Source organism: Falco biarmicus, chromosome 5, assembly GCF_023638135.1.
Source record: "Falco biarmicus isolate bFalBia1 chromosome 5, bFalBia1.pri, whole genome shotgun sequence".
Taxonomy (NCBI): Eukaryota; Metazoa; Chordata; class Aves; order Falconiformes; family Falconidae; genus Falco; species Falco biarmicus.
Window position 1 is genome coordinate 67,136,877 of NC_079292.1, and position 15,047 is coordinate 67,151,923.

At 42.1% G+C, this 15,047-nt stretch overlaps 1 protein-coding gene across 4 annotated transcripts in view; it reads left to right on the forward strand.

Moving 5' to 3' along the window:
- DENND5B (DENN domain containing 5B) overlaps positions 1 to 7,304 on the forward strand; it is a 118,875-nt gene extending 111,571 nt beyond the window's left edge. For all 4 annotated transcript variants that reach the window (XM_056340602.1, XM_056340600.1, XM_056340601.1 and 1 more), the window contains 4 exons: positions 1,092 to 1,174; positions 1,342 to 1,468; positions 2,278 to 2,452; positions 3,304 to 7,304. In XM_056340602.1, the coding sequence (XP_056196577.1) occupies positions 1,092 to 1,174; positions 1,342 to 1,468; positions 2,278 to 2,452; positions 3,304 to 3,487 (569 nt within the window). In that variant the 3' untranslated portion in view covers positions 3,488 to 7,304. The remainder of the gene's footprint in view (positions 1 to 1,091; positions 1,175 to 1,341; positions 1,469 to 2,277; positions 2,453 to 3,303) is intronic.
- Positions 7,305 to 15,047: the final 7,743 nt, after the last annotated feature.

The window sequence follows — 15,047 nt, forward strand, 5'->3', positions numbered from 1 at the left end:
CTCCTGTAAAATTAAGAGGACATGACTGCTGAAATGTGAAGCAAGGAAAGATTAGCCTCCAGGAGTAACATAGCATTTAAAAACCACCGCGGGACCACTGCAGCTCTTCACATGTGCGAGTCCATATTAGCTGGAGGAGCAGGCACCAGAGCATTTCCTTAGGTCTGAGAACACTAAGGCCCAGTAATTCATTTGTCTGGTGAGCTACTTGAGGCTCTGTGTTAGACCTGCCAAAGACTGGAGGGCATCGTGTACTGAAATGATACTGAATTAATTACACCATGCTTCCAAAATAACAGTTGTAGGACAAGCTAATAGCAACCTACATATGCCTGAAAAACTAGAAAGGACTCATGGAAGAGCCATGAAAATGATTGAAGTCTGGAAAACATATGCTTAAAATGAAGTTTTAAAAGTTCAGTGTGCTTCTAATCAGAAAGTGAATGAGGGACTAGATAATTTTCTGCAGGTACCTGTGTAGAAGATGAGGTGGCGGCAGGTGGAGGCATGGCATGATTCAGTAACAGAGGCATACAGCTAAATAGATTCAGAGCAGAAATGTGGCATATGTTTTACCGCAGAAGATGACTTACTCTTGGAATCATTAATAAGGAATATTCTCTGCCTGTGGCCCCTCGCGCTGGTACAATGACTAGACATGTGCCGTAAATAGGTAGTCGTTTTGCCTCAATAAAACATGGCAGGTTCAAGTCGGGAATTAATTAGTGCTGGGTTTTCTGGCCTGTCATGTAGGAGTCAAATGACTGGGCAACAACTTTTCAGCCCATGTCTCTTCGTGTGAAGGTTGCTGTGCTCTGTGTGATGAGCAAGATATGATTAACTCAAATAAAATATTAATCAAGCCAGATCCCTGGGTTGTGCATTTTTAAGTAGGGTGATTTATTTGACTATTCCAGGGCTGCTCATCAGTTGCTTGTATTTAAGGGTCAGGTTTACCCAAGACAAATGATTGCCTGAACTCTTTTAAAGAAACAGAATAATTCCCGCAGTTCAAGCTATGTTATCATACAAATTTGATGAATGTTTTAAAGTTGGTATATTCAGCTAGTATGTTTTCAATCATTTCACAGAGCCTAATGCAGGACAGATCCAAGAAGGAATTGGGGAAGCTGTGAACAATATTGTGAAACACTTTCACAAGCCAGAGAAAGAGGTACTTCTTACTTTTCATTACTTGTCTGGTGTCTGCAATGCATGTAAGTATTTTTATAAACAGAAATGGAACTGATGTACCAGTAGAGACTGATAACCTTTAGATTTGAAGCTTCTGGCATATGAACAAGTCAAGTTGTACTTACAGACTCTCCCTTTCCCCCACAGAGAGGGAGCCTTACCATTCTGTTGTGTGGAGAAAACGGTCTGGTTGCAGCACTGGAGCAGGTCTTCCACCATGGATTCAAGTCAGCTCGCATTTTTCATAAGAATGTCTTCATCTGGGATTTCATAGGTAAGCTGGTATGTGATTTGGAGGCAGGAGGAGGAGAAAGACGAGGGCAAAATTACTATTCACACACAGGCCTTGGATTTTTGTCAGCTAGGGTGCCATTTGTTTCTGCCTAGCACTTGGTCCAGGTTGCTTAAAGTCAGTGAGAAACAAGACAGTAGATGAGAAATACTAAACTTTATATACTAGATGAGTGTGAATCTGTGCAGCAATTTGAAAGCACTTTGAATTCTAGTCATTTATTCATAAGTGGATGTTCAAACAGCTGCTTTTGTACCCAGACAGAAGGTAGGCTGGAGGTTGGGGTAGAGTAGCAATCCATGTTAAGGGGAGAGTTGGGAAAAGGCACAGGGAGTGAAAGGTTTAGATTTCTACTTGTTATGGGAACTCTTCTAATCACTGCACTGGTCTTATGGTGATGCTTATCTGTAGGCCTATGTTGTGGTAATTTAAGACATACTTGTTCCCTTAAAACATGCTCACAAGTTGAGATACTTAGCCTGAGGGTAAGCTCTTACTTAGAAAAGGTGAGAAATCAAAGCTGATGGTATCACTTACAATGAAACTGTTGGTAAGGTACGTCGGTGCAGCTCCTTGATGTTACCTGTGTTAGACATCAGCCAGTCTGCTGACCACTGCTGTGTGGCAAAGGTGGAGATCACCACCTACTTACGGTCTTCAGAGTGAGGAATCCATATATAAACTGTGCAATAGCTCTCAGCACATTGTTTTTTTTAAGGATTCCCTTGCGTTATTCTATGTCACAATGAAGTACTTCTGCTCACTGGGTTCTGATTTTCTCTCTACCACAGAGAAAGCTGTTGCTTACTTTGAAACCAGTGACCAGATTGGAGACAATGAGGAGGCCCTTTTGCTTCAGAGATCTTCATGCAAAACCTTTTGTCATTATGTGAACGCCATCAATACAGCTCCAAGGAACATTGGAAAGGATGGCAAATTTCAAATTCTGGTTTGCCTGGGGACAAGGTACCTAACTGCTCTTTGTTGTATGTGTCGTTTTGCATGAGACTAGAATATTTTTACACCAGTTTTGTTTCCTTTAGTTTTCCATTTTAAGACATCTCATACCTGTCTATTAACCAGTACCTATTTTAGGCAGCTTTAATACTACATGAAAAATTGGAGCCAAGAAACAATAATGATACATGGCTAGTGTCTAAACTGCTAAAAATGTTTTGAGCTCTTTTATAACTGTTAGCTTGACAGGCATATGTATGAAATTTGTCTTGAAATTGTATTTTTGATGAAGTGCTGGCTTGGGGAATGCAGAATTTCTTTGCAAGAGCTGGTGCATTTCTAAATCCTTATTGAATCACTTTGCCTTTGAAAATGGGATGTCTGTTATAATTTTGAGAAAACTATTCCAGGGCAGTCTTTCTTTCCTAATAGGATGCTTTCTGTCTTGTACTTGGGGAGGGGTGGGGGCAGTGCTTAGTTGTATTTTGGAGGGTGGAAGTTGGTATGTCTAGAAATAAGTACCACTTTTGTCTTGTCTGTCTGGAAACCAGGTGGAAAACAGTCTGTTGTTTTTTCCTGAGTATTGTATCCCCTGTTCCTGATCTGAAAAAGTTGCTGAATTCTCCAAAGTCAGTTGTCCAATTCTGCTGATATCTTTCCATCTTGATTCCTACAGTATGTTCAGTTACCTGTATTTTACTAACAAAATCAAGGGTTATGATTATACAGGAAACTTTTATGTGCAAACATGTATAACCCGCAAAAAGAGTGCATGTTTTGGGCTGTGTTCTTGGAGAAGAATTTCAGTTTGAGATCTATTGTACTTGATGCTAAATTAATTTCTTTCATCCCCTTTGCAGGGACCACTTGCTCTCTCAGTGGATCCCGTTGCTGGCAGAGTGCCCACCCATTACAAGGATGTATGAGGAGAATGCTCTCCTACGGGACCGCATGACTGTCAACTCCCTCATCAGAGTCCTACAGACATTGCAAGATTTCAACATCATCCTAGAAGGATCGCTCATTAAAGGAGTGGATGTTTAGCATGGCTTTGCTGAGAACTTCATTTTTCCTTTCCCAAGCAAGCAAACCACAACTGGAGACCTGTCAGGACTTGAATGCGATGGTAGTGCACCACTGTAAGGCCAAGCTGCTGGTTGAAATGGGAGTAGGAACCCAGTTTGTGCCCAATGGGGACTGTCCTCTAAAGCTGCAGAAAGCTAAGATGCAGTATTGTAGTTTATTTGAAACATAAATTTAGTATAAAATAGAGTATTTTCATGTGTTAGATGTGTGTAAATATGCTATCTTCTTTAAGAAATTATATTCTCTAAGAAATTTTTCTTAGACTGAATGTTCTTGTTCTGACTATGAGTAGCTTAAACCCAGGGGAAGGACTGGGGGGAGGGAAGGACTAAGGTGGGAAGGGATGCCGCTACTTGCTTGCAAGGAAGAAGCCAATCAATGTGTAAATACAGCGCAAACTCAGCAGGGCTTTTTTTCAGGTATTGCAAATTAATACAGCAAATACCCTTACGTAGCCATTGTGATTGTCTCACTCTTGGAAATGTTGTAAGCATATGCTGTTTTACCCTACTGTACATGGTCTCTCTTAGTTCGTCTTTTTTTCATTTTGTTTGAAGACTCAACCCTTTCCATGCACAGAAGTTGTGAGTTGTCATTTTTTTTCTGTAAGGTCTTTTGTGTCACTTCTGTTGATCTCCAAAAGGGGAGACAAGTGCTGAAATGCTTAAACACTGTTGAGGAGGACTGCTGTCAGCCTCTGAGCCTGAGAGCATGGGAGACCTGTTTAAGCAGTGCTGCTGCAACCCGAGATGGGGAATGATGGCTTGCTTGACTCGCAGTGTGTCCCTTGCCTGTATAGATGTTCTGGTGATTCCCCCTTGCCCTCAGCCAGTTTGTGTTGTGGATGACTTTTTTTTTTTTTTTTTTTTTCTTTCCCCCCCTCCATGTTGAGGAATTTGGTTCATACCAAATTCTTGCTGTACTTGAGAAGAATCATTGCTGTAGAGCCACAGACACCGATGTTGCTGTGCTACTGAACTGTATCAGCTGATTTTGAAATGCTGATAGGTTATGAGTCTTCCTTTATCCCACAAAATGAGTGTTTCTAGGAAGTACAGGATCTTTAATTACTTTTTTTTAATTATTATTATCCAGCTACCCCCAAAAAAAAAAAAAAAGGCAAAAAGAGGAAAAGAAAAGAATCTCACTTTGGTATTTTGAGGCTCCTCTCCTACACTCTTTCCAGTTAATATATTACTTAATACAGCCTGTATATATAGGTACAGCTCTTGAAGAGGAGCTGAGAACAACTGAAATCTTGTATGCTAAAAATTTAACAAGAGATTACATTAAAATCCTCTTGCGGATACCATGCGGCAAATACAGAGTGTATTTTCCATTCTTGTGGATGGGAGTTGGAAGGATTTGAGGGCATAGTTAAGTTCATCTGGTTTTAGGTTTTGGAGGTTAGTTTAAATATAGGTGTTTGTTTTCCCTTGTTTATTCCCTATGATCTTGGCCGTTTTGTCAGCAGGTTTCTGTGGATGTCTCACTGTCAGCTGTGGCTTGGGAAAGGCCCCGAACTGGTACTGTAAGTGTTTTGCCTCGCACTGTGCTCTCAAGTGGCATTGGGAATGGTGGGCAGTTGCAGGTCTCAATATAGTGTGCACATGGTAGAGAGAGGGATGAGAGCTAAGGAAAAGGAAAGAGGATGAGAATTAGGGTTTGCTTTCTTACCTGCCTTTTGTCAAGCTTCTCTCCTTTCCTGTGGTCCTTCAGCTGTCCAGTTCTTATGACAGCACTCACTTTAGCATCAAAGTTTCACGTCATATTCCCAGCCAGAAGAAAACTGTTCGTGTGACTTTGTTTCATTAGAAGGAGAGTTTTATGTTATAGAAGTTTTTTTGTTTCTAAGAAAGAAGTAAAATAACACTGTCAGGGAGTCATTGACTTCAATGAGGGTTCCAGTTTTTAATAGCTGTTCTTTCCTTCGAGGCTTGTACTTCCCTAAACTGACTGAACTCATCCCAGATACTGTAGGCAGCACCGCCATGTCACTACAGTGGGTGTGAGTAACTAACGTAAAGGCTTATGAATGGTGTCATGAGTAAGTAGTCAGAGCCCACAGCTGTGTGACATCTCTTTTACATTTCCAGAAATGTGACATTTGGAGTGTTAGGGTTTTCTGTGTAGCCAGGCTGGTCTGCTTAAAGTCAGCAGAAGATGCATGACAAGCCTTCAGCTGCAACTGCATCCTTAGTACTTAACTCTATCAATAAATTATACATTTAGCACCAGAAACCATGTGGCAGCATTATTTGGTAATGACTGCTTAGGATGTTTTGATTTCTATTACAGCTCAAGCCTTTTATGTCTAATGACTGCTATACATGATTTTTTCACGCCCAAACCAAGTCTTAAGTGACTTTCGTTTTACTGAAATGATAACCTTGGATTTCTTCACAGCAGCATCTGCATTTGCTAGCTGGATACTTCTCAAAAGTATACTGCTGTATACTTCTCCAAAGACTATTTATTATTTAATCAGTCATAACATTAATCCAATGTGACATGGGTTAAGTGCAAGCAGGGTAAAGTAGAAATGTGAGCATCTCTAAAGGTCAAGCATAGATGAATAAACCACACACAGACAAAAGGGCAATAACTACAAAAAGTCTTTCTGAAGTTAAAATAAATCAAAACCTGAGGAATTTAAAATTCAGAACAGGGCCTTCCCCCATTTAAACTACGTTAAGGAACCTTTAGCACTTAACTTCAACACAACTTCATGTCAGCTTTTTCAGCAAGTGTTGACTTGCTTGGTTTTGTCAGTTTTCACATCATATTATAATAGTACAATAAAAAGTATGTATGTCTAATATTTCCTTGTAGGCAATAAAACACCCTAAGATATGTTGAAAGGGGCACAGCTGAGTGCCTCAGATTCCTAGAAGACTAGTTATTTGACAACCTTGGGAGTACGGTTCTTTGTAGTGAGTTTTTATTCTGCCATGTATAATTACTTTTTTTTTTTTTAGTAGACCACTTTTGTTTGTTGGAAACTGTGAGGTTTTTTCTGTAAGGTTTACAGAAATCATTCTACCCACTAGAATGGTGAGAAACCCATCAGGATTCTTCTAAGCTAACACAGTTTTTACTTCAGTGTTAAAGCACCTTCTTTGGTTGAGAAAGGGAATCTTGGAAAAGACCAAAGCTCTTTGGTATCTGCTTTTTTTTAAAAAAAAAAAAGAAAAAAAAAGAAAAAATCCTGTCCAATACCCATCTACAGATGTCTGAGTTTGCATAGTCCTGTTATACTAACACCCAGCATGGTAACTTGAGGGAGTCAGAGAATCAAATGCCTCACTATGTACAAAATGTGTATTTATAATTCTCTGAAACGAATGAAATTCTACTGTTTAGGGAAAAATCTACTCATGTTTATTCTGAGTTGGTTTGTGTAATTAGGTATCATTGTTCTAAAATGTCTTTTTAGAATAGTTGTGCAATGGCATATTTGAGAAAATTCCTTCTTTCAATCAAATGAAGGTGTGCATCTTAAGGGGAAATACTGTATGTTACACTTGAAATGTACAAATGTGCCCTGTATAGCTTACAACGATCCTTAAATGTCTTCATTAAGTATATTTTGTCTTTACATTATTACTAACTGAATAAGAACTGGATTATTTTCAAGACGACATTAGTAAAAGTATTGTTATATCAAGCACTTTAACATACATACCACAAACTGACATGGGTTTTTCAGGTTTTGAAGTACATTGAAATACAGCTTTTCATGCTATGTCCTTTACAAATAAAACTGTGAGAATAATGGTTGGTGTCACTTTCTCCTTGCAGAGGAACCAAGACATTAGAGTCCCAAGCTAAAGAACTGATCTGAACCTGGAGGGCATGTTCCGTAAAGGGAGTAAGTTGAACAAAATGATTCAGCTGACAGTCTCCTGGTACCGGGAACTTGCTGGAGCAAAAAGGAGGAGAAAGGCTGTGAGGGTCCGCTCTCAAAACCTGCCCTTCTGCCTCTCCTGACACAGAAGTCTGACTGTGCCGAGTCTGACCAGCTCTTCATTTTCAAGGCTTAGGTGGAAGGTGTGGCTGATGGAAGGAGGAAAATGGGATCCCTGTGAAGTTTAGCTCTTTCCAGGGTGGCATTTGCTAGGCAGTCTGCGTTGCTCTCTCCGTAGCTATTGCACGGGGAGGAGTGGGAAGAGGCGCGGTGGGATCCTGTCGGCAACAAATGGGAAACATGGGAATAACTGCAGCCAAGTGTCTCTTTCCTCTCTTGACGTGGGTTGCCCTGAAATTTGAACACAGGGCTAAAAACCTGGAATGAAACTCATGCCCTCCAGTCTGCCAGTTAGCATGTCCCATTAGAAGAGAGGTTGATGGAGAAGAGAGAGATGGGTGCCTGCAACAAAAAAAGTGCAAATGAATGATAGTGAAATACCCTGCTTAGTAATTAAAGGCTTAAGTTGGACTGGATTTTCAGAAATGCCCCCCACCCTGTCCCTCTCAGCTTTAGCCCTGCTGGAATTGGCAAAAATAGGAGAATTTTTGAAAACTGCGTAGCTGAAATGCAGTTCCCTGCATGTGTGTGTGCATGGTGCATGTGAGGTGGGGCATGTCTGCTCATTCGTTTTAACTCTTGGTTTTGAAAAGGCAAAGGATCTAAGGAGAGGACTGAAAGTCTCAGAGCTTTGGGACCATTAATGTGAGAATCTTGAAATACATTATTTAATGATACTGGTGTTTAACAACAGTGTGGCAGCCAAATTATAGGATCCCATACATGTGAATAAAATCCATAGAGCTGCTTGTGGTCAAATTTCAATAGGAGGAGTGGCCACACTTAATACACCTCCTTACAAAATGTGTTAGGCTTAAGTACGTAAATCAGAGATAGTGGGTTCTGGCATCTTAAAGGCAGTAAGTACTTGAAGTAAAGCAGGACTAAACTTGTCCAGATAAGGAAATTCAAAGAACTTCCTCTCCACTGCACTGTCATTAATGCAGTCTGGGAACATTACAATGTTTTCTGCAAAGGGTAAGTAGGAGAAAACTGTCAGAAAACTTGCATGGGTGGGAGCTGAAATAGCTCACCAATCTAGTTTGTTCCTTTCCAGCATTTCAGGTAAGCTGGTTGGAACGAATTGGGCTCAAGTTAAGAGCAAAGCTGCTTCCCTGTCTGTCACCCCATCAGCTCGGAGGTTGAGGCTGCTGTCATTGCAGTCAGGGATCATTTCATTGCTGATATTCCTATTTTCTCTCCTGCTATGCTATCAGAAATGTATCATTTTAAGTTGGTTTGAGCTCAGCCCAGAATGTGAAGGGAATGGGAAAATACCTGTACAGGTCTGCTATCCAGTGGCTGGTTAAGGTAAACTGTCTGCCAAAGCCCCTGTGGAGCTGATTTGTCAGTGGAAAGCTGTAGTTCTGCAGGAGAACTTAACACGTTAATGGGCCCATCTGTATTCCCTGCAGACATCGAAGGGCATCTCAGCTCCTCTGAAAAAACTTACTCTGTCAGAAGAGGATGTGACCAGACAAATTATTTTCTCCTTTAACCAAGTCCACCTTTGTCTTGAAGGGGGGCTGCGGGGATAAGGGACAGGGACAGGGAAGGGGAAAGCACAGCCAAAACCACCCTGATCCTTACCTACAGACTATTTTTCAAAACACGTTGCTGTAAAGCACCTCATTGCTGTGTGATCTAGCAACAACCTTGTTGTCATTCAATAATCAATTCAGTGGGATCCATAAATGTAAAATAATTATGGTTTATATCAGAGAGGCTGAAGTATTCATACCAGTTACTCTGAGTAATAAAGTAATCTGTAAGATACTGTTCCTCCTGCTTATAGTGGTTATCCAAGACTTGTGCAAGTCTACTTGTCTAGTACAAGGGGTAAACATAGAAGATAACCAGCACTTATACTTCTCTATCTTTGTGGAAAATAACTCCTTCGCTCAATACAGACCCCTTGGTTTTATGTGACCCTTCCCCTGAATGATCCATCTACTTCTAGACCTGGCCAGAGCAGCAAGTTAAAATGGGTGAATCATGGCGTGGTCTGCTCACCCAGCCTCAGGTGTTCAAGCCCTGCTGTAAAGTGCTAAACACGTGAATGCGGCGAATTAACAATTGAGTTTTATTTGCAAAGTGCATTTGGCAGGACTGTGCAGCAGATGTAGCTCCCAAAGAGCTCAAACACTTATCACAGGGCGTCTATTCTCCGAGCAAGAGGCAGGCATGGAGAACACAAGACATCCCAATCTTAGCGCAGCACATTTGGTGCCAGATTCGCTCCCACTCCCATGGTCAGCTGATACAAGCCTAAAGTCAAAAACTCCTTCCTCAATAGCAGCCAGATGTTGGGTTTGGTGGTCTGCAATCTTGCATTCTCCTGCTTTCAAAGAGAGGTTATCACAAAGGCTGGTGTTAGCCTAGGGAAGCCATTTTCCTTACGCTACTTCTGCAGCCAGAGGGAAGAGATGGGCTCCTTCAGCAGGCCTTGCAAGGAGAAACCTCACTTGGCTGCTTTTAGTTATGCCTACAGAAGTCCAGCAGAGGCAACTTGTAGAGGCTAAGCTAGCATTAATCTTTATGAAAATCCCCCCCCAGCACTGTCCTCCCATACTGAGTTCATTTCTTCAAAGGTACCCAAGTGATATATTAGCATGTTCTTTACACATGAAAAAATAATTCACAAGAGTAAAATCTAAGGGTGGTCGACTGAGATAGTTGTATGTTTTACAATATGCTAATAATTTAGATATAAAGACAAATTCCTCGTTTGTCTTACAGAGGCACAGGATAGAGACCAGAAAATGTGGCTTCAATTTCTAGATCTCCCTGAGTTCCACCGAGACCCTTAAGCAATTTGCTTATGGCACACCCCATTTTGCAGCTAGAGAGCTGAGATACAGAGTGGTGGGACTTCACTTCAGCCAGTCTCTGCCTTGCTCTGCCTTGGGCTTAGCAACCACTCATCCAGTGTCCATTGGTGTGTGGATGAGAGCAGCTTTGCAATGCTACTGTGACAGAAGTACCCTGAGGTCTCACTTGTGGTTAATTCCAGTTTAAAGGCGTTGGTAAAACCTGTTGATTTGTGGTGTTGTGGGCATATGCAAGTCTGTCTAGCTGTGTATGGTTAGAGAGTTTTGTAATCGTCATGACAGAAGAACAGACTTTCTTCATACTTAACTACAATACAGTGGTTATGGTTACTATCTGTCTGCAATGTGATTAAGCACTACAGAAATGCATATAAATACTTGCTTGGCTGTCGTGTGAGGATGGCAACCGCTTCCCTACCAAAAGGGAGGAAGAGAAAACAGACGCTTTGCAAGAGCAAGTCTCCCCGGCTTTTCATCCTGAGCCCAAAGCTCTCCTAGGCAGTACAGCCATCCGTTAACATGAAGTTAATCTTGTCCCCTCTCTGCCTACAACCTGTCCTGCTCATTGCAAACCCAAATAGATCATCATCCATACCAGAAAATGCACAGTGGAAGACACATGAAGTGTTAGCGAGAGATTTCCAATAGTAGTGAGAAATGGTCAGTACAACCGAGAATCATCTTTGTTGTTGCTGGTGATTTGTTTGTTTTAAAAAAGCATGGAATTAATTTCAAATGAAATGGGAAGTCAGCTCAAAGACTCTGCTCCTGTACTTGAGACGACTCTGCCATTAAGTCTCCTTAGCCTGTTTCTTCTGCTGAGTGCTTTCACCTGAATTTACTGTGAGGGTGGTGAGGCACAGGAACAGGTTGCCCAGAGAAGCTGTGGATGCCCCATCCCTGGAAGTGTTCAGGGCCAGGTTGGATGGGGCTTGAGCAACCTGGTGTCTAGTGGAAGCTGTCCCTGCCCATGGCAGAGGGGATGGAACTGCATGATATTTAAGGTCCTTTCCAACTCAAACCATTCTATGATTCTGTGAATTAAGTTTACCTGCTGCACACATGCAGCTTTTCAGCTGTCATTACCCCATGAGATAAATAGGATGTTCTCTAAATTGGACCATGTCTTATGAACCCACCAGCTTAGAATTACTGTAGCTATTGGCTTGCTTGAGATCTAAACCTCTTGCAGATGGCCTGTGGTTCCTGACTGTGTAAATAATATGAAGCTGGCTGAAAGTGGCTGTGGTGCACAGGACATCCCCTGCCCCCCTCCGGCCCCAAAAGACTTTCAGAAAAACTGCATTCAGACAACATAAGTGGAAACATCACCCCATGGTTCTACCCAGCTTTCATGTTCTTGAAGCTGTGGAAAAGGTTTCCATCCATGGTAAGAGGAACACAGGAGAACTAGGAAAAATTTTCAGATGGGAGAAACTATTTAATTAATCCTCAGCATGGACTTTGTTAGAAGGTAATTTCAAATGTCAGCAGGAATTGTGCTAGACAGGGGTAGTGTGGGTAGCTGTGATCAGTGAGAAATAGGATAGCTATTCTGGGGTTAGTCATTTGTGTTTAACTGGCACAATGCTGAGAAGTGAGGAATGAACTAGCTGATCTTCGACTCACATATGTGTCCTAGGAAGTGCAAATACAAGCTGATCCACCACGGCTTGCTTGAAGTCAGTGGAAGTTCCTAAAACCAATGAATTTAGACAGGCACTCATGAGCACTGTAGTCTGCTAACCTACCAGTTTGTGCAGAGAAGAGAAGTAACTCTCTTTTGGGAAAACAATAAAGTGACTATTGTTGCTGCTTTCAACACATGTTGTTTATTAAGCCAGTCCCACTCTTACACATAAGAGTTTGCTTCTCGGTGATCTCAGCATTTTACGTACAAATGTTTATCTCTGTGAAGTGCCAGGCTTGTGCTAATGAAGATACTCAAAGCTCTTGTGCTCATCTCTTTGGTTAAGATAGCCTGGAACAGAGTAGCAGCAATACACAGTGTCTGACAAGCAGGAGATTGACCATGAAGACTTCCAGTGTTGACTCTGGGTAGCGTTGTGAACATCATGGTTTGTCTTATCACTAAGTGCAGGATGTCCTGGATAGATTCCACCCAACCCAGTATCACAGATTACGTTAGCGGGCAAATCTGAGACCCATTTCTCCATGGCAGAACAAGAACTAGCAGTACAAGGCAACAGTATAGGCATGCCCCTTCTCTCCCCTCCACAGCCACTCCAGGCTGTAGTTACCAAAGCATTTTGCCAGCTGCAGCCTACATACATCAGTCTTTTACTTGCACTCGGCCTGTAGCTGAATGAAGCTTGCTTTGACATTGGAGGTTAAATCTGTTTGCAACTGGACCAGCTCCTGCAAGCATCCAAAGTGTTTGGAAGTTTTCATCAAAAAAATTGTGCAGGGCTACTAGCAAGTTTTCCCAAACATTGCAAGCTTAGTGCCTTTCTGATTCTTTTGCTGTGCAAGCTGGCCACATTCCTGGCAACATCCTAGGCTGAGCTGCTGAGTGAGGTCTGTCCTCAAAGAGCTTCCTGGGATGACTGTCTCTCCCTTGGACCTTGCTCCTTTTAGGTTTCATAAACAGGGGGATTCTGAGTAACTTTTACTTTTGTGCTAAGAATACGGGTTAGGAAGGGAAGGAGAAGGAAACAGCAGCAAGCTGGGGGAGGAAGGAGCCTGTAGTTCATTGAAATGGTTCTCAGCAGGCAGTGTTTCCATACAAGAACGTCCCTGACTGCCCCCTGCCAAAGAATTGCTTGGGGGAGGATGGCAGGAGGGCTTCCACTCCCTTTGCTCCTCCCAAACCTAAAAGAGACTTTCTGCCTCTGGCTTAGGCAATTAATCAGGTAAGGAAAAACTATTGAGGACTCCAGGCACAATACACACCGTAACATCTCAATCAATTTCCCACTCCCCCTCTTTTAAAAGATACTTGCCTGCAAGGGCCAATACTGCTTTTTCCTTGGTTTAGCTGTGTTGGCACAGGAACCATGGGTAAGGAGCTGGGAGATGACGGTAGCAGCTCTGTTTGTGTCTGTATAATCACTCAAGGCTCTCTTACTCAGCTAATTAAAACCAAAACCCCTCTAGCTACCCTGAAAAATGCAAATAACATTTATTAAAACATTGTTCTGTGGAATAACCAGCACCAAAGTTACAGAAAGGCTGTTATGAAACAGGATTTTGCTTGCAAAGTGGTGGATGGCTGCAAATCAAGTGAATACCAGGCTTCCTTCATGAAAGCATTAAGTTGGGGACACACAGAACTGTGTACAATTAAAAATGTATGAAACGCACAAAGACAAACAGCTGACAGGGGCCAAGGCTGTCTGAACACCTTCTCATTGTGCTTTGCCTGTCTCTAGACTTAGTACAGATATGAGGGGTGTGGTATATGCAGCGAAACAAGATTTATCCAAGGGCATTGTGTTCTTAGCACAAGTAGCAAGGAAACAGACAAAACACATTAAAGCAGAAGAAAGAAGTTTTGATGAGACAGTAAAGTGTTTGTTCTTGAATCTCTGGCTAAATGCACAGTGCGTATTCAACAGCAGGTTTGTTGCAGTATAAAATAAAGGAGGGAAATATGAATGCGAAGCTGCTAACAAAGTTGAGTCTGATACAACGACACACAGCTCCTGTGTATTCACATTTATATCAAGACCCAAGCATGTTTTGTACAAGCACGAAACGAACCCTTGCTGCAAAAACAAGCAAGTGAAGCTTCTTGGTTGTTTCCTGCACCTGATAAGACATTACAGAACAGGCCTGATTTAATTCTTCTCCAGTGGTGGCAATGCCAGACTGGCTTGAAAGGATTTGATCCAACTTCTGAGCACTCTAATCTGAGTCTATCAAACCTTTAAAAGTGACTTTAAAGGTAACTAAATGAAGAACTCTGGAATTACATGAGTGTGTAAAGCCAAGTGCACGTTCCAGCCTTGCTGAGCATGGGCTGGAGTGTGGCAATCCTAAACCCCCATGCCTGAAACAGAAATCACGGAGACATTTAGAGAGGTTGTTCTGCTTTTATGCAAATCTGTACAGGTAAGTATAGCTCACAGACAAAGATACATATTAATGTGTTGCCTTTTTTTTTGTTGGTTTCTTAGGTTTGCAGTTTTTAACTTCGACTTAACACGGGCAATACCAAACTCTTAGCCCTAAAACGTGCTCAGATTTATATTTCAGTATCTGTAACCAATCCAGCTGTGCTGGAAGATTAACTTTTCTGCTCTTTAGCTGTCTGTAGGAAGGGAGGACTGGCTGCCCTGTACCGCCCAGAGAACCTGGTGGAGCTAAAGCATCCTGCGTTTGCTGGTAGAGCTGTCCCGGCTGACCCCGGCAGCTGCCCTGCAGAGGAGCCTGACCGGAGCCACCACGTTGAGGGAGCACCACAAAAGAAGCAGAATGGCCAAGCAGTTATTGAAGGTGTAAAATACAATAAAAAATAAATTGAAAAGCAGGAGGACAGTGTAGAATCAAAATAAATAATAAGGGAAGGAGAACTGAGGAAGCCAGGGCTGGGGAGGACCACGCAGGCTCAGGGGGCCTGATAACAGAACCGCAAATGGGGCATGAAGAATTCGATGCCTCCTTCTTGGCTGCCACCCTTGGAGGCCTTGCGTGCTGT